Source organism: Grus americana, chromosome 13, assembly GCF_028858705.1.
Source record: "Grus americana isolate bGruAme1 chromosome 13, bGruAme1.mat, whole genome shotgun sequence".
Classification (NCBI taxonomy): Eukaryota; Metazoa; Chordata; class Aves; order Gruiformes; family Gruidae; genus Grus; species Grus americana.
Window position 1 is genome coordinate 3,295,747 of NC_072864.1, and position 24,417 is coordinate 3,320,163.

At 53.5% G+C, this 24,417-nt stretch overlaps 2 protein-coding genes across 10 annotated transcripts in view; one reads left to right on the forward strand and one right to left on the reverse strand.

Annotated features, from left to right (window-relative positions):
- The window catches only part of LOC129212464 (uncharacterized), a 37,030-nt gene extending 19,325 nt beyond the window's left edge, over positions 1-17,705 (reverse strand). For 4 of the 9 annotated variants that reach the window (XR_008579175.1, XM_054841077.1, XM_054841078.1 and 1 more), the window contains exons 1-2: positions 17,595-17,679; positions 5,756-5,892 (exon numbers count right to left, since the gene is read on the reverse strand). Coding sequence is in view for 3 of the 9 variants with exons in the window: in XM_054841077.1 (XP_054697052.1) it covers positions 5,756-5,892; positions 17,595-17,648 (191 nt within the window). In the remaining 6 variants the exon portion in view is untranslated. Of the gene's footprint in view, positions 1-537; positions 762-5,755; positions 5,893-17,332 lie in introns of all 9 variants that reach the window. The other 5 variants (XR_008579177.1, XR_008579176.1, XR_008579180.1 and 2 more) reach the window with 5 other exon arrangements.
- A 593-nt stretch (positions 17,706-18,298) lies between these two features.
- Positions 18,299-23,038, forward strand: FOXF1 (forkhead box F1). Its single transcript, XM_054841101.1, has 2 exons — positions 18,299-19,911; positions 21,662-23,038. The coding sequence occupies exons 1-2, from the start codon at positions 18,852-18,854 to the stop codon at positions 21,820-21,822; spliced, it is 1,221 nt and encodes a 406-aa protein (XP_054697076.1). The 5' UTR covers positions 18,299-18,851; the 3' UTR covers positions 21,823-23,038.
- The last annotated feature ends 1,379 nt before the right edge of the window (positions 23,039-24,417 follow it).

Here is a 24,417-nt window from a genome sequence, read left to right on the forward strand (position 1 = left end):
TGGTTTTGGTGGCAGAACTACAAATACTCAATAAAGTGCAGCTTGTTTCAGTGCTTTTTTATGTGGTTCTGTGCTGACTTTTCGTCCCCTAATTCACAGCAGAAGTGAAGCAGAGTGTAGAGGAGATTGAGCATGAATCCTTTGCGCTTGGTTAATGGGAACAATTACAGAAGTTTCTTCTTTTTCTTTTGCCAAGCTGTGATATGAAATCATTTGCTGGGTTCCTGTTTCCATGGAAACAATTAGTTTCAAACCATTTTTATATTAACACATCAATTAAATGATTAACTAAATGAAGGCCAACACTTCATAAATGTATTGTCTCACGCAATAATCAAGTAGCTACCAAGTACCACAGCTAAATGCTCTTAAAATGCAATGAAACCAGCTCCATAAAAAACTTACAACTGTGTGAATATTTATTGATCTGATCTGGCACATCATTTATGAGCCAAAAATACCAAATGTGGGTGTTTAGGTGTTGCAGCGCTTACTGGCTTTTGAGTAAAGCCTCATTTTCTTAAAGGATCTGGTCACCTTGAGCCATCTCCAGGAAAGGTTTTAGGGACCTATTGTGTGATGCAGATGGACTTCAGCTGCCGATGATGCCGAGATCTGCCCATCAGCCGCCGGTCCATCTTGCAGGCAAAGGCAAGCCAAGGGCAGATGACTTGCAGGACCTCCTAGCCTTGTGGTTAGCGCGCTCACAGGGACGTGCCTGGTCCCCAGCCTTTCTCCAAGGACTTTCTACATATTTTCTCCTGGGAAAAAAAAAAATATACAAAGAGTCCACCCAGCAAGGAGTGGAATTCAGAACTCTGCCCACTCCCTCCCAAGCACATCTGGGAGCCTTTCCCTCGCAGAGCTGAGCAGCTGCACGGTGAGAGAGGGAGGGAGGGAGGGAGGGAGGGAGACTCCCATGATCTGCCAAGAAGGAAAGCAAGGGTTGAAATGGGAATTGAATTCAGGGATGGAGGTGTGGGTGGCTCAGCCCTGAGGATGTTCAGTTGGAAATGGGACAGGATCGCAAGGAGGTGCAGCCTGGGCTGGGTGATGGGCAGGGCTGAATTCCTGGACTTCAGGCTCAGTAATTCGGTTCTGAAAATGAGCCGCTTGCCTAAAAGGTTCAGTAGGAGTTGGAGTAGCTTATTTTAATGAGTAGTTAGGGAAGAATTCATTGTGCAACCCTCTATATTGGACCTTGAATCCTTATTTCACTGGGCAACGGATTGGAGTCTTTGTTGAGAGCAGCCCTTAGAGAAAAGGAAATTATGTTTTCCTCTTCATTCAAGAAGGATCTATACAGAAGTGATTGTGCAAACAATAATAACTTGATTTCAGTTTAGCAACTTAAGAAAATCAGAATTTTGCTTGGAGCATTCTCTTTTTTCCCTTTCCCCTCTCTTTATTGAAATATGTTCTTGGAAAGTGATATGATGCGCATGGAAACAGTCTCTCCCTGTTACTGATGGACAGTCAGACCACATTCAGTGACCCCTTCCACAGCTATTTCTTGGATGAAGCCAGTTAGTTGGCCCTTCCAGACAAATGCAACAGAAATTTCACAAAGAAACTTCACATGAAATAATTTTTTGACCTGATCCCAAAGGACAACGTTTCCACACGGGGGGAATGGTTCATCAATGTGTACAAAATGGACTCTAGCTGACCAGTGCAACAGTATTTTCTGCAATCCTTTCTGCTGACAAGCTAGCAGGTGGTTAATTACCACAGCATGACATGAAAATAAATGTTCTATGATGGATGAAAGCAATACACAGAGCTGTATCTCCATCCATTTGAGATGGGGACCCATCTACTTCCATCTGACAGAGCTGTTTCTCCCCTTCTCCTGTGTGCCCCCCTGCCATATGACTTTTCTGCTTATTTATACTTCACTCTGATTATATCACAGCATCTCAGTTGCAGCTCATGCTAAAAGCATCCTTGTTGCTCTACGAAGGAACCAGGGATAAGATGACACCTAGGAGGGCTGGCTGCCTTACCCCATCTTTCCTTGGTCCACTTGGACCAAGTTGCATGACCAAGGACCAAAGGTGCAGAGCATGCACGGGCCACCCTCACCCAGAAGACTTTGAAGCTGGGATTGTGTCTGTGCCTGATGCATGTTTGCATGCAAACAACACAGATGGGCAGCAAATCTGGAGAGGAGAACAGGCTCAAGTCTGCACTTAATGGCCAGTGTAAACATCCCCTTGAAATCTCTTTGCAGAGCCAGCCTCAACTGTCTCTCTGCTATTCCCCGCTCCCCCTTTACCACCCAACCCCCTGACCTTGCAAAAATATGTCTCTGAAGGGTCAGAGCTCGAGCCTGGAGCAAATGCTGATGCCTGGGATCAGGGGTGGGTGGCCCAAAGGCTGGACAGTGCAACATTCCTGTACAGGGTCTCTGGTTGAGATAAGGCAGCCCCACGCTGTGATTTACTCCAAGGAAGCAGAGTTCGAGTGAGTCCTGCATATTCCCTGGCAGATGAGGCAGGAAAATCCTGTAGAATAAAAACCTTTCAATCTGTCAGTAATGGTTTGCTTTAGAAAAACATGTAATTATATATAGCTAAAAGCACCATGCTGGTCTGGACCGCAAGCCATCGCTCATAGCCTCCAAGCCCAAACGCACTGGAATATACCGGGGACTGAGTTCATTTACTTCTGCTTCAGTTAACCCTGGGCCAAATCCTACTGGTTTTGCAACTTTCTCCTGGTTGGACTTCAGTAGCAAAGATGAGACGAAGAGCAGCAGTGCTTCCAAGTGAGAAGAGCCCATGTAAGATGCTTAAATTTTAGGGCTTGGGAAGGGTCAGGGCTTCAAAAACAGATTGGTCTCCCCCACCAAGGTGAGCATACACCTACCTAAAGCCAACAACTCCAAGTGCAGCTGCTTTGAGGAGAGAACAGTGAATGCTAAAACAGAAGAGTGACCTCCATCCCTCAACACCCTCTCTGAAAGCTGGTATCGGCAGCCTTTCTCTCCTAAAACTGCTCTGACAGAGTCTAGAGAATAGACCTGCAATGGGTCAGCAGCAGGTTCTCTCTTCTGCCAGAGACATTCGAGCCTGCAGTTGACCCCATGCAATGTGGGTGCTTCTAGGTTCAGGCAACAGGCAAACTCAGGTTTTAGGACTGCAGTTCTGGGCTGGAATGCCTTATATCCAATCTTTTTACCTTTTTTTTTAAAAAAAATTTCAAAATTACTGTATCTACAGTATTTGAAAAGTCATAAGCCATCCACAAAACAGCTGGCTGGAAAAGAGAGTATGAGTTCCCAACCCAGAGGCCCCACAGTACGGAAAGATAAAACAGGCAGAGTCTGAATTCTGTCTTCAGGGGGAATTTCTTCAGGCAGTTTGGTGGGAGGATGGTGTGTATGTCCCCACCAGCCCAGCCTGCCATTTCCTTCACCTAATCCCTCACATTCCCCCCATGCTGCACACACTGAGCCAGCCCTAGGCCTGGGGAAAGGGGAGCACCAGCCACACCGACATACAACCCCCCCTGCCCAGTCTCCATGGAGGGATACCTGCAGGAAGACTCTTCCAGCCCCATAGCACATCCCCACTGGGGTGCAAATATAATCCCAAGGCTCACAGCTAAGAAAAACTGAAGATACCAATGCATAAGCGTGGTTGGCATGACCATCAAGAAATCTTTGGACTGTGCACAGTATGACCACAAGATAAGCAGCACATGCATTTGCAGAAACAGTCACTTTTGCAGTAAAAGCAATGCTGCAATTAATTCTCTGCCTTTGACCTCTCTACACCTGCAGTGCTGATCCCTGGGGCACCTGGTCCAGATGCCACCAGCCCCAGTGAGAACTTGGAACTACCAACCAGCCAATTTACCAAATGTGACTGGTTCTTCCTCGCATCCCTCTGACTTGGAGCCAGCCGGTGGCTCAAGATGCTTGCCTAGGAAATGTGTTTCCAGCAGTGGTGGGTAATTGTTGAGAAATACATTCAAGGAGAGAGGAGTCCAGATTAGCCTGAGTTATGACTCCACATCTAAGGTCACACTGAGAATGTGACATCAAACCCAGGACTGAATTCTTTTAATATATAAAAAACCTTCATCGAGCACAACAGATGACTTTGGAATTTGAGCACTTACTTCTTTTTTCCCATATATTTTATTACGCAATTTCTTCTCCCTAGAAGAACACCAAGTTCTCTTCTTAGTTTTTTAAACAAACGAAAAGAGGTAACACTAATAATCTGGTCCACAGCCTGCAGCAGTTTCTTTCATTGCTTCAGCGCAGGACAACACATGGTCTTAACCCTATCTAAGGAAGCTCATTGAAGTGAATCAAGTAACAAATAGAAAACATACCGTTTACACAACAGCATGCAACTAAGAAATCTTCCCTTGGCGAAACAATAGGACCATTGTATTCCCCTTCTGAGCAGTCGGTAAACTGTACTAGTCCAGAGCTGTAACGAATTAAAGGCTTTTCTGCGGCAGATACAATTCCCATCCGTTCCTAAGAAAAGCATGTTGTCTGAGCATCTGCAACACGCTGAATGCACACGTCCATGTTACCAGCATAGTCAAAACTTGCAAAATAATAGAGGGGAAGGTGATTACCAGATTCGAGTGACTCAACTCTATGCTCATTCCTCCTGTTTCGTAAGATATTGTTTCTCAATAACATGGTAGCAGGAACGCTTACAGCCGAAACGGCTGCTGCTTTGATAGCAGAGCTTGGCAACCTGGTTGGATGGACATGAGTGCTCTGACAGCTCCTCTGCTACCTGGACTATCAATATTCATGGTTGTTGGACTCTGTCCTTGGAGGTTTTCAAAGCTTAGCTAAATGAAGCCATGGCTGACCTGATCTAGCACTGGTGATGGACCTGCTTTGGGCAGAAGTTTGGGCTGGAGCCCTCTGAGGTCTCTCTGGATCATGCAGATACCTGCTGAGGCAGTGGCATTAGGACAGTAGATTACAACGTGGGGTATCGACGCACCAGAGCTGGCTTTGGGCAAGGTTCTAAATCTTCCCTTGACTATATTTCCAGCTCTGGTCAGTCAGGCTGCTCTGTATTGGATGCACGCTGCTCTTTTGGCTGGAAGGGCAGAAGTAGAGGCTACCTGGCAATAGGTGTGGGGCATTTCCAGTGGGGTCCACACCACCACTGGAAAGCTGTAGCTATTTGACCACCAGAAATGGTTAAAACTGATCTGTTAGCGCTTCTGATATGCCTGTAGCAGCAATTAGGGCTTACTGTGAGACAGAAGAGATCAAATCCCAGTGGTGGAAATTAGGAAGTGAAATGCCAAGAACAATAACTAGAACAATGTCATGAATTTCCTCTGCCACGACACTGAAGAAGTGTGACAGGGAATATTTTGATGGCCCTAAATAATTCAGAGCATTGGTTGCACTTAGGAAATCCCAACTAAACATGCTCGATGCTTGTGTTTTGTTTTTAAACGTTAGTAATGGTTTGAATTGCTATCAGTGGTACGCATCACCGGAGTGGATCCTGAGCTCCTGTCTTGCTGCTCCGTGCGCTCCAAACCAGTAAGCAGCTTAACAGAGCTGGGAAAAGGGAGCCGAGACCTGTGAAACAGGCTTTCTCCTGCATCCCCTTTCCCAGAGCACACACATACCATGTGTCATGTTGAAACTGGATGCACCTGCTAGAGGAGCTGTGTGGGGGCAGACATTATACACCAGTTATAAATCCTTAGGCTATCAACAGCCTTTAGTAAACATTTGGACAATCCTTCCTACCTCTCGGTCGTCCAAATATTTGCATCATGCGGGGCTGCTAGCCGTTTCCTGACATGCTGCGTATCTAAGAATATCCTCGGATCGTAGGTCGGTTCCAGCGCACCGTGATGGATAGTCTTATTGGATGAAATAAATGGCTTGGGGAGAAAGAAAAAAAAAAAAAAATCTATCTGTCTGCTGATAATAAATCCAGGTCAGGATGGAGTGAAACAGCTTGCAGTCGTGAATGGTATTTTTAGAGAGCTTTTAGGATCTGATCTGAAACACCCAAGGGTTAATGATGAACAGCCCTGAGCTCAATTAGTGGATATACTTCCCTTGGTGACTTGGACCACTTTGGACCAAGCTCTCAGAGAAATGGTTGAAGATGCTCCTGAAAGCTCTTCCTTCCTGCTGCGCTGAGCGCAAGGTTGGAAATAGCCCAAGCCAACTTTGGATATAAAATCAGAGCCTCCCGCACCGAAGCCAAGTTTGGCAACTCTTCCTTCAGACCAGAGCATCTCCCAGGTGAATTGTGGGAGGAGACCACTGCAATGCACGGCGCTTGTAATCTGTGTGCGAACCATCTAATGCAGCGGAGTTGCCAAACAGAAATAAAACATAATTGTTTTCTTAATGCAGAGAGAACAAAGCAGCCCAGACTCCACTTTAGCAGTTAATGGGGTTTAGCAGTTAATTGAGTTTAGCGGTTAATAGTTTTAAACACAAAATCTGTGTTTTGTGATTAAGACTACTGTGCTCGATAACAACATTAGGAAGATTAAGCCTTGAAACACAATAATTTTAGTCTTCTACTCAGTACGCGTCTGGTACTTCATGGCTAAATATATACTATAATAAGGCAGTGGGTTTTCTGATAGTGTAGCAAAGAAAATAATCGACCCTCAGCTTAACTGCAGGATAAAACTGCTTAGGGTACAGTGTGGCTTTTCCACTGCAACTTCAGTTCAGATCTTTTGTTTTAATCTTCTCTCCCTCTCAGTAAAACCACCAAACCCATGACAAATAAAAGCAACACGGCCCGCTATTGTTGAGGCAAAGGGTGCCGTAAATGTGTTTTCTAATTGCGATGTGGGGCTAATCCCATGCAGAGGGTTTGCTCACCCTCCCCGTTACCACCAGGTAATTCTCCTCTGCCACCCCGCCCCCGTTTCTCCAGCATCTCCTCTCTCCCTCCTGCCTGGTCATCACTTCCTTTTGGGAAGCCCAAAGCTCCAACCCCTCTTTGGACAGACTAAACAACATCTGCAAAGTCGCCTCTCTCCCCTCCAGCCGGGGGAAAAGAGCTGGTCCCAGATGGACAGGAGAAAGCCGGTGTCACCGGGGAGGGCGAGCGGGGCGAGCAGGGGGTGCCGGGGAGCAGGGATGTGGCGGAAGCATAAAGCACCTGTTGGGAGGCTATTTAGGGATTAGCCAAGTGCTGACAGACAAATTGGCAAGATTAATAAGAGCAATCAAGGCTGTGTGGGCTCGAGTTGTGAGCTGACATTAATGTGACATCACTTTCATCTGCTTTTGCCTCACACCGCATAGCTGGTCTACGGCATCATTAGTGCTTCTAGAGAGCAGCGCGGTCAGATGTGGGGGTTGGGGGGGGCTCTGTGAATGTGTGTGTGTGTGCGCACACGTGTGTGTCAGGGTAGGGGACAGCCCTTTGTGCCCGTCCTTTAGCCGGTCCCCACGCAGGGGCTGCCCGCAGTGACTGGCACAAAGGCTGTCCCTGCTTCAGGGTGAGCACCAGCGAGGGGCTGTGTGTTTGGGGGATCCCTGGACACCCTGCCCTGCTGCCCCCCACCCCCCGGCACCTCTGCAGGGCCTACCTGGCTCTAACAGTGCAAGTTTGCTTTTGGTGACATTTTCTCCAAAGCCATCTACTCTACTGGGTTTGGGTTTGGGGTTTTTTTTGCCCTGATAATCCCTCCTACAGAATCGCTTAGTGTCACTGGGAAAAAAACAATGTTTCCCCCCTCAAAAAAAAAAAAAAGAGGGGGAAAAAAAGTATTACAGAATAAAGGCTAATTCCAGGTGTGAGGAGAGAACAAAGAAACCCCCTCTGCGGTCAGCCCTGAGCCCTGCACTGAGAATCTCCCCTTTCTGCAGGGAGACGGTTCGATCTCCTACAGATATTTTAAGGGAGAAAAAGGTGTTTTCAGGGTGCTTTTTTTGCCCCCGCAGACCCAGGGGGAAATCCTTTCTGCAGCTCCAGTGCAGCACAACCATTGCATGGGGAAAACTTTGGGTAGGGTTTTCTCATTTTTCCTTTTTTCTCTTGTTTTCTTGAATCCCTTCCCTGCTAAAGTTTCACTCGCCCCAAATTTTGTCCTCGTCCCCTTCCAGCAGCGACTTGTTTACGCTCCAATTTTCTTTGTGCTCTAGTCAATGAGGAATCATAACAGTAGTAAAACATCAGAATGTACAAATCCTCCAGGTCTGCCTGGCTCTGCTCTCCTCCGCCGAGAGCTTTTGCCCACAAAAGGAAAGTGTTGAAAAGGAACGAGATGCCAAACGCTGTGCGCACGTTTGCTCACAGAGCTCCTGGGGGGAGAAGCCCTCTCGCTGCGATCCAAAGTGGATCCCTCCATGCTGGGAAATTATCGAGTGTGGGGGAAAAAAGATTCTGCAAAAATCTGATTTTTTTTTTAATTATCACTATCAATAGTTCAAGCATGCAGATGCATGCGGAGACAGAAACAGTTGAGGGGAGCAGGAATAATGTTGGAGAGAGGGGTTTTGTTAAGAAAAACGGAATGAGACTGACCCCAAAGTCAGACTCTGAAATCAAAGTAACAGGCTGATGATTTCTGTTCCCCCCCCAAAAAAAACCCAAAACCTTTCTGTATTTTTATTTTTATGTAAATTGGTTACTTGATTCCTGCTTAGTTAGCATTTAAAAGGACTGGAATTACATATTTGTTTTTATTATAATTAGTATTTTTACCATCTTAAATGGGTAAATTACCGGGGATAATTTCAAGTTCTGCCAAGCTCTACCCGGCAAGGACAAACCCCTGAGCACGACTCATCTCCACTGCGCCCGCGATTCCCCCCGCACAGCCGAGGTTTTGGGGGACCCGTTTGCTACCGGGAACCCCTCTGCGGGGTCGGGGAGTACTCGGGGAGGGCGAGCTGCATTCCCCCTTCCCCTGCCCTCCTCCAGGAGCCCAGGGCTCGTTTGCGTTGTTTTTTATGACTAATTCTTGGAGATGCTTTTCACTGCAACTCTCCTCCATCCCTGCCCGCCGCGCCGGGAAACGCAGCCCCGAAACCGGCGGGGGGGGGGGGGGGGGGAAGAGGCGGCACGGGGCTCCCCAAAGATCCCAAATATCTTTCTGCTAAACATAATAAATTAAAAAAAAAAATCATATTTGCTCCCAAAAACTGATTAGGTTTAAAGTACACAGCTTAGACCAATCCGGCAGCAACATCCCGGGCATTCAGTGGTCTGTTTGTAATCTCAGCCTTTTTCATTAACATAAACACTACTTCAACAAAAATATACACGGCCACCTACTAAGCCAGTGAAGTAAATGAGGAGCCGGTCGCGCCGCTTTCGGTGCGGGTATTAAGTCGGGTTTAACGGGCGCGGAGCAGCGTCCGCAACCTGCAGGAGCAGGAGCTGCGTGGAAAACCCACGCGAAAATCAGTGTTAAACCGGTGTTCTCGTTCATGTCCCTGCCCCGGCGAGGGGGTGTATAGGCAGAGCCGTTCACGCACCGGCAATTCCCCTCTCCGGGAAAAAATTAGGGAAACAATAAAACATGGAACCAAATCCCCCCTACCCAAACCTAAACCCGGGGTGTTATTCTGTCTTCCCTACGTTTCGGGGCGCCCAGGGGCACGGCTAACGGCACGGGCACGGCAGCGGGCTGCCCGCCGTCGGGGTATCAGGGGCGGCAGGTTCCGGGGCGCCCGCGGCCGGGCTGCTCTGCCCGCGGGAGCGTGTCCCTCCCGGCTCACCCGTTTTCCAGGGAAAAATTATATTGTCTATGTCTTATTATTGGTTTTACAGAAAATTAACTTCTCTTTTCATACTTGCTTTCTTGCTTGCATTTTTTTTCCTTTCGTGCCATCTCTCTCTCATTCTCCCCTTTTCTACCTTTCTTTTTTCCTTCCCCTCTTTCTTTTGCTCTTTTAATCTTTCCCTTTTTCTCTTTTTCTCTTTTTCTTCCTTTCTCTCTCCCTTCCTTCCTCTTTCTTTCTCTTTCTTTCTTTCTTTCTCTCTTTCTTTCTCTCTTTCCCTCTTTCCCTCTTTCCTTCTATTTTCCTTTTGCTCTCTTTTTCTTTCTCCCTTTCTTTGTCTTTTTATCTTTTTTCTTTTTTCCCTTTCTTTCCTTCTTTCTAGGTTTTCTTCTTTCTCTATATATTTCTCTTTCTCTTTATTTCATTTCCCTCTTTTTTGCCTCTCAATTTCCCTGTTTCTCTGTTTCTTTCAGCCTTTCTCTCTTTCCCACTCTCTTGCTCTGTCGTAATTTCTTTATTTTTCTCTCTCCTTTCTCTTTGTTTCTCTCTTTTTCATATTCTCTTTCTTTCTAGTTCTCGTTCTTTATCTTTTTTTCTTTCCCCCATTTTTTTTTTTCTTTCTTTCTGTCTTACTGTATGTAGTTCTGTATGTTGTTTTGTCTGTTCTGTCTTTCTTCTTCCTCACGCTCTTGTTCTCTCTCCTTCTCTCCCCTCCAGGTCAGCCTTTCTCTATACCCATTTATCTATTTCAGTACGTGGAGGCACTTCTGTTTTCCTCTTCTGGGGCTGCGGGGCAAACCAGTCGCAGGGCTCCACTCCAGCTCTGCTCTAAAACCTCTTCCCGATGTAAAGAAAACAAAACAAAACAAAACAAAATCCAAAACACCCTTTCCTGATATGCCAGCGCAAATTGCACAACACGTCTGTATTTGGTTTAATCACAGCAGTTTAACCTTAGTCGTGATGCCAGGGCTGCGCAGGCAGATTTCGATACGGTTTAAATGTTCAGCAACGTGCCCCGACGGCACCGCCCGTGGCTTTCCCCGTCCCACGCGTGGTGTGGGGGGGGGACACGTGCGACCCGGGGCTGCCTCTGCCCCGGGCACCGGCAGCTCCCCCGACCCCGTCCCCGTAGAAGCTCCGCGGCTGCGGCTTCAACCCTCCCTTCGGGGGGAAAAACACCGCTGCGGGGGGAGAAAAGTCTTTGAGCCCGCGGTGTGTTGAGTGAAGCATTCAAATTCGATCGTTTTCAAAGGAGAAAGGAATGATCCTGTAAGAAAAATTATTGTGCTGCAACCTAAACCCTCGGGCAGCATCTTTTCTCGCAGGTAGCCCGCAAAATCTGCTGGAGAAAGGGATTTGCTTCCAGCAGCTTGGGGGCCAGGCAGGAGTTCCCCCATTCACCCATTAGGGGGTTAGATGCAAAATGACTTTGTATATTTTAAGAACTGGAATTTAAGGAAAATTAAGAGCGCGGAGCTGAGGGCGCTCTGCAAAACGCGCTGGGGGGGGGGCGGTAATTATAATTCAGCGAGCGATTCTGAAAAAAAGGAAAAGCAAAACCATTTCTGGGTTCGTTATTCGAATTTTTAGTGAGTTCTGCGCCAATTTTGGTGGGGGTTTTAAATAGATTTCTTCTCCTTTCCTCTCTGGCTTTCACACACGCACATCCCCTTCCCCAAAAACCCCAGATGCGCAGCGGGAAGATGGATATACTCGTTCCCGTTATCAGCCTGATTCTCACCAAAAAAAAAAAAAATAAATCCCAACTGCTTTGCTGCAGAAATCGGTTAACTTCTGGGCATAATAACCAGTGCTGCGGAAAGCCTTCACACCTCGGGTCGGGCATTTCACATATCCACTGAGCATCTTTCCCGGGAATGCCAACCGAGCACGTTGTTCCCTGCAGAACATTTTTTAAACCCTCCCAAAATTCACTTACAATATTTAACTAGGGACAGGTTGTACAAAAGGGATCGTTTTACGAGGCGTTCTTCTGTTTTTCTAAGGAGGTGGGAAAGATGTTTAACCAATTTTTGGTGCCTTTTAACTCTCTGCGCCGGTAACTGCAAAGCAAAGGGGGGTCACGAATCTGCAGCACCCCGTAGTGTGGCTCCAGAGCCCGCTGGTGCACTACAGAGCGGCCAAGAGTCCACCAATTAAGCGATACATCAGTAATTGGGAGTTTACTCATTAAAAAATAAACAAAAATAACGATGGAAAACGAGTTTTGCCGGGACACCTTCCAAGAAAAGCCATCCCTACGTCTCCGCAAAGAGGGGAGCAGGGAGAGGGGACCTGCGGTTGTTTACAGCGAGGATTTTTCAGGGTGCTTGTGAACAGGAGTCCCGAACCTCCCCCGCTTTGGGTTGGAGAAGGGGGGGGGGCGTTTAGATGCGGGATTTATTATAGAAACAAGGTTAAAAAGAAATAAAAATCAGGAGGTTGCCCTGGGACACAGGCGGTAGCTGTGCGGGCTGACCTCGGTCCGGACATGGGGGTGTCCCCGGGGCGGGCAGGCAAAGCCCGCTGCAGCCCCTCCGACCCGGGCCGCGGGCCTTTGCCTTGGCCGGTGCAGCCCCCGCCTCCGCCTGCGGTGTGCTGCCCCTTCGCCCCGGGGCTGCAAGGCCGCTCTGCAGCCCAGCCCCTCTCCCTGCAGCAAAAGACCCGGGGAAACGGCCCAGGGGTGTTTTTTTGTTTGGGGTTTCTTCCCCCCCCCCCGCCAAGGGATGCTCCGGGGGTCCCTCCAGCAAAAGCCGCTTTTGCAAGTGGGGCGGACCTGGCCGGTCCCGGGGCAGCGTGGGAGCTCCGTGGGCAGAAACCAGAGGGACAAAGCTCCTCTGCTGCACCAGGGACCTTCTCGCACGCCGAGACCCGCCGGGGGCTTTCCTCCCCCGGCCAGGTACCTGCGCAGGTCGATACCTCCCGGCAGGTCGCTGTCACGGCCCGGACATGGTGCCAGCCTTTCCCCACTCTCCCGGGGGAGCCTTGCCCTCAGCATCCTTCGCTGGCTGCATGCCTCCCCACGGGGGACCGCCGCCTCCTGCGTGGATGGCTCTGCCTCCGCAGCCCCCTCTCCCCGCTCGGCAGGTGACAAGGCAGGAGTGGTTGCTGCTGGGGACCCCGATGCTGGGGACCCCAGGGACACTTGCCCTGGGGAGCGCCCGAGTGTTGCACCCCCCACTTGCCTCGGGGCCAGGTGATGCTCCTACCTCTGTGGTCCCGGGGAGGATCGTGCAGCACAAGGTCCTTTCTCCCTCCGAGGAGACCACCCGGACCCGCGGCACCGGGGACCGACCCGGGGCTCTGCACGGTCGCAGGGACCGCGCGGGTCCCCCCAATCCCTCTCTCCCCCTGAGTTTTCTTCTTAGGGACCCCGCTGCCCACACCCCTGGCCCAGGGGATCGGGGTACCCCGCCGCACCGGGGGCGGGCGGCCACGGCCAGACACTGCTGTACCCCGGGACTGAGCACCGAGGGGCAGCACAGGGAGGCCGTATCCTTCCTCAAACCCGTCGGGTTTATTTTCCGCATCTCTCTGTATTTAAGTGTAGAGGAAGCTGCCAGATTGGTTATTATTTAGCCCGACAATATACCGTCCCTTCGGCTTGTAGTACCCGTGCAAGAAAATAACGCTTTCCTCCTTGATTTGGGCAATTCCGTTTTAACTTCTCTCACCCCTCCGTACAGGCGGATTTTGTGTGATACCCCGAAACGGGGGGCCGGTGACCCCCGCCTGCCCGACTCTAAAAATGCCCTCCTCCGCTAGCACCGGCACACCGGTGCGATTTCGACAGGGTTTTGGTTTAAAATTGTGAAGAAAACAACGAAAAAAGTTTAAATTAGCCTGGAAATAAGGCTAAGCCCCGGGGAAGCCCCTCGCCCTCCCCGGCTGGCGGGGACTCCTTGGCCCGGCTCGGCCCGGTTGGGCTTTTCGCCCCGGGACACGTCGGGGGCTGGAGGCGATTCCCGACCCCAAAAAATTCTGCGGATCGAAATATTTCTCTGGCACCGCCGTCCCCATTTTACCGCTAACCCGCCGCAGTTTGAGGCTAAAAAAGCTGGAAATGGCTCCCCATTTTGTCTGCTTGTCACACTACTCTGCCAAGGAGCTGGGAGAGGAGGGCATCCCTTCCCGAGGGTCCTGTTTGGTTTGGGGGCATCCCCAGAGGAGCCCCCCCCAGGGAAGAAAACTTGTTTGGGAAAGTATGGATGCCTCAACAGTGCCAGCCTGGATTTACACCTGGATTTACACCTGGATTTACACCTAAATTTACAGTTCCGGCTGCCTTTAAGGACGGACTTTTTTGCTGAGGATGGCCGGGAGCATCACTCGCCAGGTCCCAGCTCTGCTCCGGCTCAGCCCCGCTGTTTCTCTCGGTACGCAGGTCCTCGGGTCTGAATCCCAGCCAGCCAAAAAAGCATCTCTCCGGGAAAGTATTCTAGCTATCCGTCCCTGAGCAGGGATATAAATACCCGGAGATATTTTGAAGATCTCTGTGGGAAGCGATTGTGTCTAAGTGGTAGCGCTCAGAGCTTATTATCGCTGGAACCGATTTGTATTGCAGGGACTGGGTCCTGCCAGAAAACGCCTAAAAAATCCTGCGCTGAAGGCGGCTGTAAATTCCTGTGCTGTAATATTTCATCGAAGGACGTCATGGAAAATGTGGGCTTGGGGGGGGGCAGTCTTGGGACGGGCAGAGGGGGGAAAAGGGGGATAAAGGGGGGGGGGACAGAAATGTAAGATTTCCTTTTTTTTTTCCCTTTCTGACCAAAGCCTGAACTTCTGCCTGAGTTGCGGCGGCTGACAGCCTGCCCGCACCTCCCCGCAGCCGCGTTAGGCGCTTGAGCAGCTCTGCTCCGCACCCGCTCCCAATTCCGGCTTGTTTTTCCCCAAAACCTCTTCCAGATTCCACTCGGTACCGGAGGCCGGGTTCTGCCCGCACGGTGCCCCGGGGATGCGAGGGGCCAGGGATGGTCTGTGGGTGCCACCAGGAAAGGGCCCGCGACCGGGCACACACACACGCGTGGGGCAAAGCGTTGCCGTGTGATGTACCCGCAAAAATTGTTGGGGAGTGCCTGTGTACCCCCTAAATACCACTTCTCCCTCGGCCTGTTCACCCCCCCATCGCCCCCCTCCTCAACATTGAGCCCCTCGCTTGAACGCACCCCCTCGGCCTTAAACAAATATTTAGGGATCGATTTGCCGCGGATTTGAGGCCAGCGGCCACGGGGATGGCCGCGACTGAAAAACAAAAAACCAAACCAAACCAAAACCCAACACCCCCCCCCCCCAACTTAAAAAAAAACCCAGCCGAGGGAAAAAGACTGGTGATGGGGAAAAGGAGGGGGGGGGGGGGAGTCCTGCGGGTGGTGTTAATGCAAAGCAGGGGCAGCGGGGAGGGGGACATGAGGCGGTCACTCCCCTCGCCCTGGGTGGTCCGGACTCGCAGGAACACCCCGGCCCCTCTCCAAGCAGCACCCAGCCCGCCTATAACAATACCACCTATATACATTTCCATACTCGGATTACACCCGGCCTGGTTGCAAAGTTGACTTCACTTAAGCAATTAGCTAGTAAAAATACCTTCGGCTCAGGAAAAGGAAGAAAGCTCGGATTTGTCTATTTTTACACAAAACACTGCCGAGTTTTGGGGAGGGGGAGGGAAGGGGAGCGGGTTTGGGAAGGAGCCGGTTGGGAAGCGCAGCGGGGCCGGGGGTGGTCGCGGGGAATATGCGGGGCCGGGCCGGCAAAACGGGCTCCAAACGGTACCGGGATTAGCAGGGCTAATTGTTTTAGATGATTCCCCCCCCCCCCCGCATCTCTCCCCCGCCGCGGGCTGAGGGTGGACCTGATTAAACCACCCAAACCACCAGCAAACGACAGCAAAAGCGAGTCCCGTTCATCTGCGGGGGCCAACCCGCATCTTCAACCCAGAAACTTTCCCGTCCTCTCCCCTCCAAAAACCCATCCGAGGCCCATCTTGAATCGGAAAGTGCTTCCGGGACCTGCGCGGAGGTTTTATAAGCAATAAAGTGTCACCATCAACCCCTCTCCCGGCGTGTTTCTCTCCCCTCCATCCCTCCAAGGCCGGCACGGTCAGTCCGTCCCGCACACCATCCTCCTCCTCGTACATCAGACACGACACGGCCTGGCTTTTCCTCCCCAAAAACTGTCCTTTCCTTAATTCACGGGCTCGGTTTAAAACCCTCCAACGTTTCTGCTATTCCCACGGCGAGGCCTATAAAACACGCGGTGATATATTTCCATTTTAACGTTTGCTGGCTATAATAAATACATCGGAAATCAAACCTTCACACTCCGAAAAGATACTGCGAGGGGAGGAAAGGGCACTCGTGCAGGAACTGATTTTCTTTGAAGCGGAATGGTTTGATTTTTGGAGAGTTTTTTTTTTTGCTCGGAAATATTTTATTTCCTAGTGGAAACGCTGCCGGTGGCGACAGTTTTGAACGTGGGTTTTACACGAGCAGTTTGTGTTGTGTTTCAAGCCCCAGCCCCGGGTGTTTTGGGGGCAAGTAGGGGACATTCAGTCGGAGAGGGATGTAAAGCGAAGAAAAACCGTTTTCGCCCCCGGGGGATGGGAGGGCATTCGATGAGGAGCAAAGCTCAGGGTCAACGATGCGCTCCCCCGAAAAAAATAAGAATGAAAAAAAAAAGAACCCCAGCGAAAAGCGGAGGGTTTATTTTGCACCAGCCACCCCGGGGCTGTAAGCACCCGGAGAAGGTAATCGCTTCCCGAAAAAAGCAATTTTGGGGATGATTCCCCCCCCCCTCCCTGAGCAGCCGCTCTGCTCCGCGCCCGGCAGCCCCGGACGGGAGGGAGCAGCGGCCGCCGCCTCCCCGGGCAGCCGGAGCAGCCCGATCTCCTCCTCCTCAAGGGAAAAGCTCCAGAAATAACTGCCTCCTCCCTCTCCCATCCCCTCCCCGGGTACCTGCCCCCGGCCTGGGGTTTGCCCAGGGCGCTCCCCTGCCTGTCCCCGTCCCCAAAGCTCCCCCTTTGCCCCGGGAACAGCAGGGCCGGTGCTTTCTGCAAGACGAATTATTTTGCGGAGAGGGGGCAGACGATGGAAAGGGGAAGGAGAGAGGGGAAAGAAAAAAAAAAAAAAAAGCGCCCCTCATGTGAAATCCCTCTTGGTTGTATCACAGATGTGACAGGCGCCCCGGAGGCTGCTCACAACTGCTCGCGAATAAAGCGGAGGGAGTTTGGGAACCCGATCGGTATCTATCTTTCTTTTAAAAGGTATTAAATTATCATTAAAAACTTTAAAAGCGAATCTTGAAGACGGGGTGTCCCCCCTCTCTCTGCAGACGGTGCAGCGGGACGGACCCACAGCACTGCGGTGCGGCCTGCAGCGGCGTGGGGGAGTTTTTTCTTCCTTTTTTTTTTTTTTTTCTTTTCCCCCTTCCTTTCTCTCTTCCTTTCCCTAATCTTGAAAGCGAGCAGGCTGCAGCAGCCAGCACATCTGCTCCGCTCCCAGCCACCAGCCCTGAAAAGCCCAGGCTCCTGCAGCCGTGCCACCCACCCTCCCACCCCCCCGGAGCGCAGGTTTCCACGCGCGGTCCATGAGAAGGTGACAAAGGTTTAAAGCGACTTACCTTGAAGAGCGAGTGATAGCTCTCCTGGTGGGGCGATTCTCAAAAGCGTTTTGTTTTGGTTTTTTTTGGGGGGGGGAGCGAAGAGAAAAAGGGGTCTTTGCCCCCCTGCCTTCCTATTCTCCTTCCCCCCCCACCCCTTGTGTGTGCCCGTGGCATCCGCCAGAGCCGAGCATCAGGCTCCTGGCATTCAACTGCAAACCTTCAGCACAGATTTATATACCCCCCCAAAAAAACCCCCCAAAAAACCAAAAAACTAACCCACCCTCATCCCTAAAGCAGCCTCGGAGCAGACGAGGGGTCCGAAGCCTGTTCCCATCCCCGGACCGGCGGCGGAGGCAGAAAAGGGCATTTCGAGAGGCAGCAAGAGTTTTCGCCGATTTCTTTTTATTAAAGCACCCCCGAGCCCGTGTTTACATTGCGCAGTATAAACATCCTGCCCGGGCCCGCCGAGCTTAAAAGAGCGCACGAAGAGGGGGTTTAAAGTGGGTGAAGCTCCGCGTAGCGCGGAGGCCGCGGTCGGGCAGCGCCTCCGCTGCCCCGCGCCGCCCGCGGAAGCTCCGCGCTGCCCGCAGGCCCGAGCTGCCGCGCCCCGGCCCCTTCCACGGCCCGCGTGGGGCCCTTCCCACCCTCCCCCGTGATTTTCAGTAGAGGCGCGGGGGGGGGGAAGGGGTGCAGGGCGGGGGGAGGTGGGAATTGCGGCGCTCCACGCAGCGCCGCTGTCACGCGTGACACAATCCCCCCCCTCCATATACGCGGCGCCCCCCGCGGCGGGCAGGGATGCGTCGCGCAGCCCCCGTGTCGGGCAGGGCGGCGTGGAAAGGGCTCTTTAAAAGCTGCCCAGCAGCTGGGAGCGGGGAGCGGAGGGGGGCCGGGACAGGACGGCGGAGGGGGCCGCCCGGGAGGGCGTGGGGGAGCGGGTCGGGGCGGGGATCTCCTCTCCGCTCTTACGTCTGTCAAGGAGCGGCAGACGCCGCTGCAAGAGATAAAGTAAAAGGCGAGCGGCGGGGCCGGGGGCAGACTCGACAGCCACCGCGATGGGAAGCAGCTCCCCGCAGCACCGGCAGCGCCAACCCAGCTAGAGCCGCCGGCGGGGGGGGACGGCGGCGGCCCCGGGAGCCCGGCCCGCCGAGGGGCAGCGGGGCAGGCGGCGGCCGCCGGCTTCTCTCTCGCAGCAGCCGAGCTCAGATCGCTTCCACCCGCCCCCCCCCCCCCATCCCGCCTCCCTGCGCCCCCCCCCCCCCGACCCTCCGCCTCTCGCTCGCCTGCTGCAGCCGGGCTCGGATTTAGGGATAAAGTGGGAGGAGGAGGGAAAGGGGGGGGGGGTGTCGTCGCTTCCATTTGTTTATCCACGGAGGGTTGAAGTCTCCCGGTGGAAAGAAACCCCGCCGGGGGGCCGGGAGGAGGCCGGGGGTGGGGGGGTGAGTGGCGGCGAGCCCCCAGCAGCGTGGCCTTTTGGGGGGGCGCGTGGGGGAGGGTTGCGGAGGAGGGCCGGGGCTGGCCGCCGCGGACCTGGCCGTAGATGACTGCAGAAGCGCAGCAGGCTCTGTCCTCTCAGCCCCCTCCTCCTCCGGTGCAGAGCAGCTACGGCCCCATGTCCTCCGTGGCCGAGAAACAGCCGCAGAGCTCGGCCATGGACGCCGCCTCCGCGGCTCCCGGCGGGGCGACCGGCAGCGCTCCGGGCAGCGGCGGAGCCCCGGGCAGCGGCGGTCCCAAAGCGAAGAAGACCAACGCGGGGATCCGGCGGCCGGAGAAACCGCCTTATTCCTACATCGCCCTCATCGTCATGGCCATCCAGAGCTCACCCTCCAAACGCCTGACCCTCAGCGAGATCTACCAGTTCTTGCAGAGCCGCTTTCCCTTCTTCCGAGGCTCCTACCAGGGCTGGAAAAACTCGGTGCGCCACAACCTCTCGCTCAACGAGTGCTTCATCAAGCTGCCCAAGGGGCTGGGACGCCCGGGCAAAGGCCACTACTGGACCATCGACCCGGCCAGCGAGTTCATGTTCGAGGAGGGCTCGTTTCGCCGCCGACCCCGCGGTTTCAGGAGGAAATGCCAGGCGCTGAAGCCCATGTACAGCATGATGAACGGGCTCAGCTTCAACCATCTCCCCGAGAGCTACGGCTTCCAGGGCTCGGCCGGCGGGCTCTCCTGCCCCCCCAACAGCCTCTCCCTCGAAGGGGGCTTGGGGATGATGAACGGGCATTTGTCCAGCAACGTGGAGGGGATGGGCCTGGCGGGACACTCCGTGCCCCACCTGCCCGCCAACGGTGGGCATTCCTACATGGGCAGCTGTACCGGCTCCTCGGCGGGGGACTACCCGCACCACGAGAGCTCCGTGCCCGCCTCCCCGCTGCTCGCCGGCGGCGGCGTGATGGAGCCCCACTCGGTTTACTCCAGCTCGGCCTCGGCGTGGGCGCCCTCCGCCTCGGCGGCCTTGAACACCGGCGCATCCTACATCAAGCAGCAGCCCCTCTCGCCTTGCAACCCCACGGCCAACCCGCTCTCCTCCAGCCTTTCCACGCACTCCCTCGACCAGTCCTACCTGCACCAAAACAGCCACAACACCGCCGAGCTGCAAGGTAAGGCGCGGACACGCGTGGGAGAGACCCGAAACTGCCGCCACGGGGGTTGGCCGGGGGCTGCCGACGGGGCGGGTGCGTTCTGCGGCCACGCGTGGATCTCCGCCGCGCCGAGCCGCACCCGCTTCGTGGACAGTTTTAATGCACCCCCGGGGAGGAGGCCGCCACCCCCCTGCTCCTCGCCTTCCTTCCCAGGGGGAATCGGGCAGCCGTCGGGGCTCGCCCCGATGGGGGACCCGCTCTCCGCCGCTGCGGGGCTGGGAGCCGCCGGGCCAGGGCTCCGCTCCCCCCCCCCGGGCGGCTGCTCTGCCGCCGGGGCTGCGCCGGGCCTAGGACCGGTGGGCTCAGGCAGGCGGGGAGCTGCGGGGAGGCGAGGCCGGGGATGGGCCCGAGGGGGTCTTCCACCTCCTTGGGGACTTGGAGGGATCCGGAGGGAGAAACAAGGGAGGTTTCCCCACCCGGGTGTCCTCCGTCCCCTCCCGTCCCCGGCCCCCGCCATCAGCTCCTCTCGGGGTTGTGTTTTCCAGGCCCATCGCCTCCCTCCGCCCGTGCGGAAGTCGGTGGCCCGGGCCCCCCGCGCCCTGCAGCCCCGGCCCCGGCCCCGGGATGGAGCTGCCGGGGGTGGATTTGCCCTGGCTCCTGGGGAGGAGGGGGGGAAGGCGGAGGTTCGACCGGGAGGAGGCTTCGGGAGGGACGAGGCCGGCGCTGGGCTTCGTCCTGCGGCCCAAATTCACCTCGGGGAGGGCGGCTGGGGGCACGGGGGAGCCCTGGGAGCCGTGGCCGGGTGTAGGGGCAGGTTTTGGGGGTCCCTGCACATCACCCCGGGCCTTCGGGGGAGCGAGAAGCGCCTGTCAGGAACGGGTGTGAAACGGAGCGTTAGCGGGTCAAAAACACGAAGCGAAACGGGCAAAAAGCATCAGCGGGGCCGGTACGGAGCGGCCGAGCCCGGGCACAGCACCGATCCGGACCGGGCCGGACCGGGGCCGCCTGCGGGCACCCTCCTGCTCCCGGGTCGGTCCCGATTCCGGGGGAGCGCACCCAAATCCGCTGGAAAACGGAGCAAAAATCCATCCCGAGGAGCCACCGGGCCCGGTCGCGGCCTTAACCGAAATGCTCCGGATTAACACCGAAATTAACGGCGCCGGAGCGGCGGGGAGCGCGGATCCCGAGCGGACGCTTCTCCCCAGCGCACCCCAAATTTTCGGGGCGTTTTTATGTCCCGAAGAGGCGGCAGAAAGGGGCAGGAACAGCCCCGCTCTCGGCGGCGTTTCGCCTTCGGCCTCTGCGCCCGGTCTCTGCCGCCGGCCCCGTTAGACGAATGTTCTTCCCCGCTCCGCACCCAGCGGATGTTCCGCGCGGGCGGAGACGATGGGAAAAGCAAGTCGACACCTTCAAGAGGGCAAAATGGGGGGAAAAAACCCCAACCCCAAACCAAACTAAATCTCGTCTCCTCGAAGCCTCCTTGGGCCGCGCTGTGCCGGGGCCGCGGGGGTTTCCTCCGCCGCACCTGTCCGCGCCCGCGGAGCCCCGGGAGCGCCCGTGTATTTGCGTGCATGCAGAAATATACCCAATTTCGCGCTGAGACCCGAGGGCTGCGGAGGGTTTGGGTTTTGGTTTGTGGGTTTGTTTGGTTGGTTGTTTTTTTTTAATTTTTACCCCAGACGGCGGCTTTTTTTTCTCCCCCGCGCTCAACCTCCCCTACTAAATATAATTCCGATGGCTGACAATCTTTCCCCTCCCCGTCCCGCAGGCATCCCGCGGTATCACTCCCAGTCTCCGAGCATGTGCGACAGAAAGGAATTCGTCTTCTCTTTCAACGCCATGGCCTCCTCCTCCATGCATTCAGCGGGCAGCGGCTCCTATTACCACCAACAAGTGACATACCAGGACATCAAGCCGTGCGTTATGTGATACGGGGCGGAAAAAACACCTCCTGGGGCCGGCAAGGCCTGACCCGGGCACCGAGCCCCCCCCCGCCAGGACCTTCTCGGTGGAAGGGGGGGTCTCTGCAGACTGGCTTTGTTCGGGAGGTATAGACAGGCGCCCCGGGGAGCGGAAGGGGACCGGGGCGTGCGGCCCCGGGGCTGAGCCTGCCCCGCAGCTGAGCATCGGCCGGACCCGGCCTCCAACGCGGGTCTTTAATCACGGACGGTCTCTGCCTTCTTCTGCTTCTTCGCTTGGGGTCGGGTTGAGAGGAAAGCAAAAGCAACCCCCCCCCCGCCACCACCACACACACCCCGCCCCGAAAACCCCGACTACGAGTTTGGGTGAAGGGTTTGAAAAATGAGGTTTTGATGCTTCTTTAAAAAATACCAAATTAAATTACTAATTGAGTTTTGTAATTGGCATTGAGCGATGCCACCATCCCGGTCGGTAGGCGCAGAGCCGGATCGGGATGGGGGCGGGGGGGCTGGAAAGGACCCCGACACCAAAGCCGGCGCATCCCGCGGCCCCTCCGCGCTGCACCGCGGGGAGGAGCGGGCTCGCCGCCGGGGTCCCCCCGCCCCAGCCCCATCGGTCCCGTCTCACTTCGAGCCCCTTCTTCCGAGATTTTTTTTTTATTTTTTTTTTCCCGGTAAACACCCAGTGGGCAAAAATCTCTCAGAGGGATTTTTTTTTAAACTATTAATATTTTTTTTTTTGCCTGCATAAAGACTGCAGGATCAGACCCTATGCAGAGACAATAAGGCACTTTGAAAAGAGACAGCCATGCTCATTCTGTTATTTATTCTACATTTTTTTTTGTTGTTGCTAATAATCGAGACACGAGTAGTGTCAGTTGATCAGTATTAAATCGGTGAATCTCTGTTGGCAATATTTGCCATATAGATTTTTTTTTTTTTAGTTAACCTTTGTAAATTTTAAATCGATCATGGTCTCTGTGTAAAGACAATCCTCCATATGTTTTTATAGAAATATATATATAATGAAGGATTATTCCCCACCCTCTCCCCTCTATATTTTTTTCGCCCTGACTTTGTACAGTTCGTTGACACTTATTTTAATTCTTTCTGCACTGTATAAAATTGTAATTATGTGGGGTTTTTTTTTTCGCCCTGCCCTTTTGTGTACGTTTTGTCCCTAAAGAAAAAAAAATCGAACCGAAATAAAACATGTATGTTATTTGTACATGGGCTTCACGACTGTATGAGCAGCAAATAAACGAGCATGCGGTGTAACACGCGTAATTATATCTGAGGAGTCTGTGGCCTCCGCCGGGCTCCGCGGAGCGCTCCGCAGTGCGCGGAGGAGCCGCGGAGCTCCCGGCCCGGCCGCTGCAAACCTTCGTGTGATAGATGCAGTAATTTCCCATCTCGGTGCAGACTCGAAAAGGCCTTTTTGGGGTTTGGCTGCGGCTTCCGAGGGCTCCTGTGTTCCCTTCTTTCGCTACGCAAAAATACTTAAAATGCGGATAATGAAACGAGGAGGGAGCAAAACCGGAGGCGATTTTTATTTTTTTATCCTTTTTAAAATTATCATTATTTTATTCCCCCCCCAAGGAGAAAGCGAAAGGTGGTGTTTGACAGCTCTGTGCCTCTTACTCGGAGACAAGGCTGTCGCTGTAGGGCTGCATCCGCGGCTCCTTTTCTCTCCTCCTCCATCCCGGGAGGGAAACGGGCATTTTTCGGGCAGTCCGAGCCGCGCATCCCCGCGGAGCAGCGCCGGGATCAACCCCGGCTCCGCGGAACCTCCGCTGGTAACGGCCGAGGAGCGCGCTAAAGGTTCCCACGGGTTTTAAAATAAATTAAAAAATTAAATAAATTGCGATTTTAAATAAATTTTTTAAAAATTAAGCAGATAAACTCCTGCACCATCACCGTCCTGCGCTGGGCAGTGATAAATCCGCAGCGAGGGGAGAGCAGGCAGCGGGGACACAAGCCCGGCTCATCTGAAAAATAGGTCCTTTGGGGTTTATTTGGTCTAATTAAGGATACTGCCATATCCAGGAAATTTTTCTTTAATCCGTGGGCCAACATGTCTATATCAACAATCATACTTTGAATATACACGCACATAAAAAAATGGATGCCCGCGAATTAATCTGGTTATTGGCGGTGTATTTCTGTCTTTGTATAGGAAAATTAGGTTACTGCACACTAATTAGCCCAGCTGTGTGTAATCAGCTTAATTAAAAGCAAAGTTAGCTGGTAGCAACAAAAAGAGAGGAATTATTCTTTTAATTAAGACAGGTGGGAAAGGCTTTATCAGAGTTGGTGGAGGCCTTTCTCAGAGTGGGGTGGGTTTTTTGTTGTTTTGGGGGGAGTTGGAGGGGTTTGGTGGAGTTTTTGTTTGTTTGTTTTTTGGTCGGTTGGGGGTTTTTTTGGGGAGTAGGTCTGTTTAAGCTAGTGGCGATCTGCCTGCAGTATTTATTGGGGTTTCCCTGGTTTTATGCCTTTATGGGTTGATCCTTCCCTTCATTGTCTGCACTGCTGCCCATCCCTGTTGGAGGTGAGTCGCGTTGTTACCATCCTTTTTATATACAAGCTGAAGACTGAGGTTTTTGCT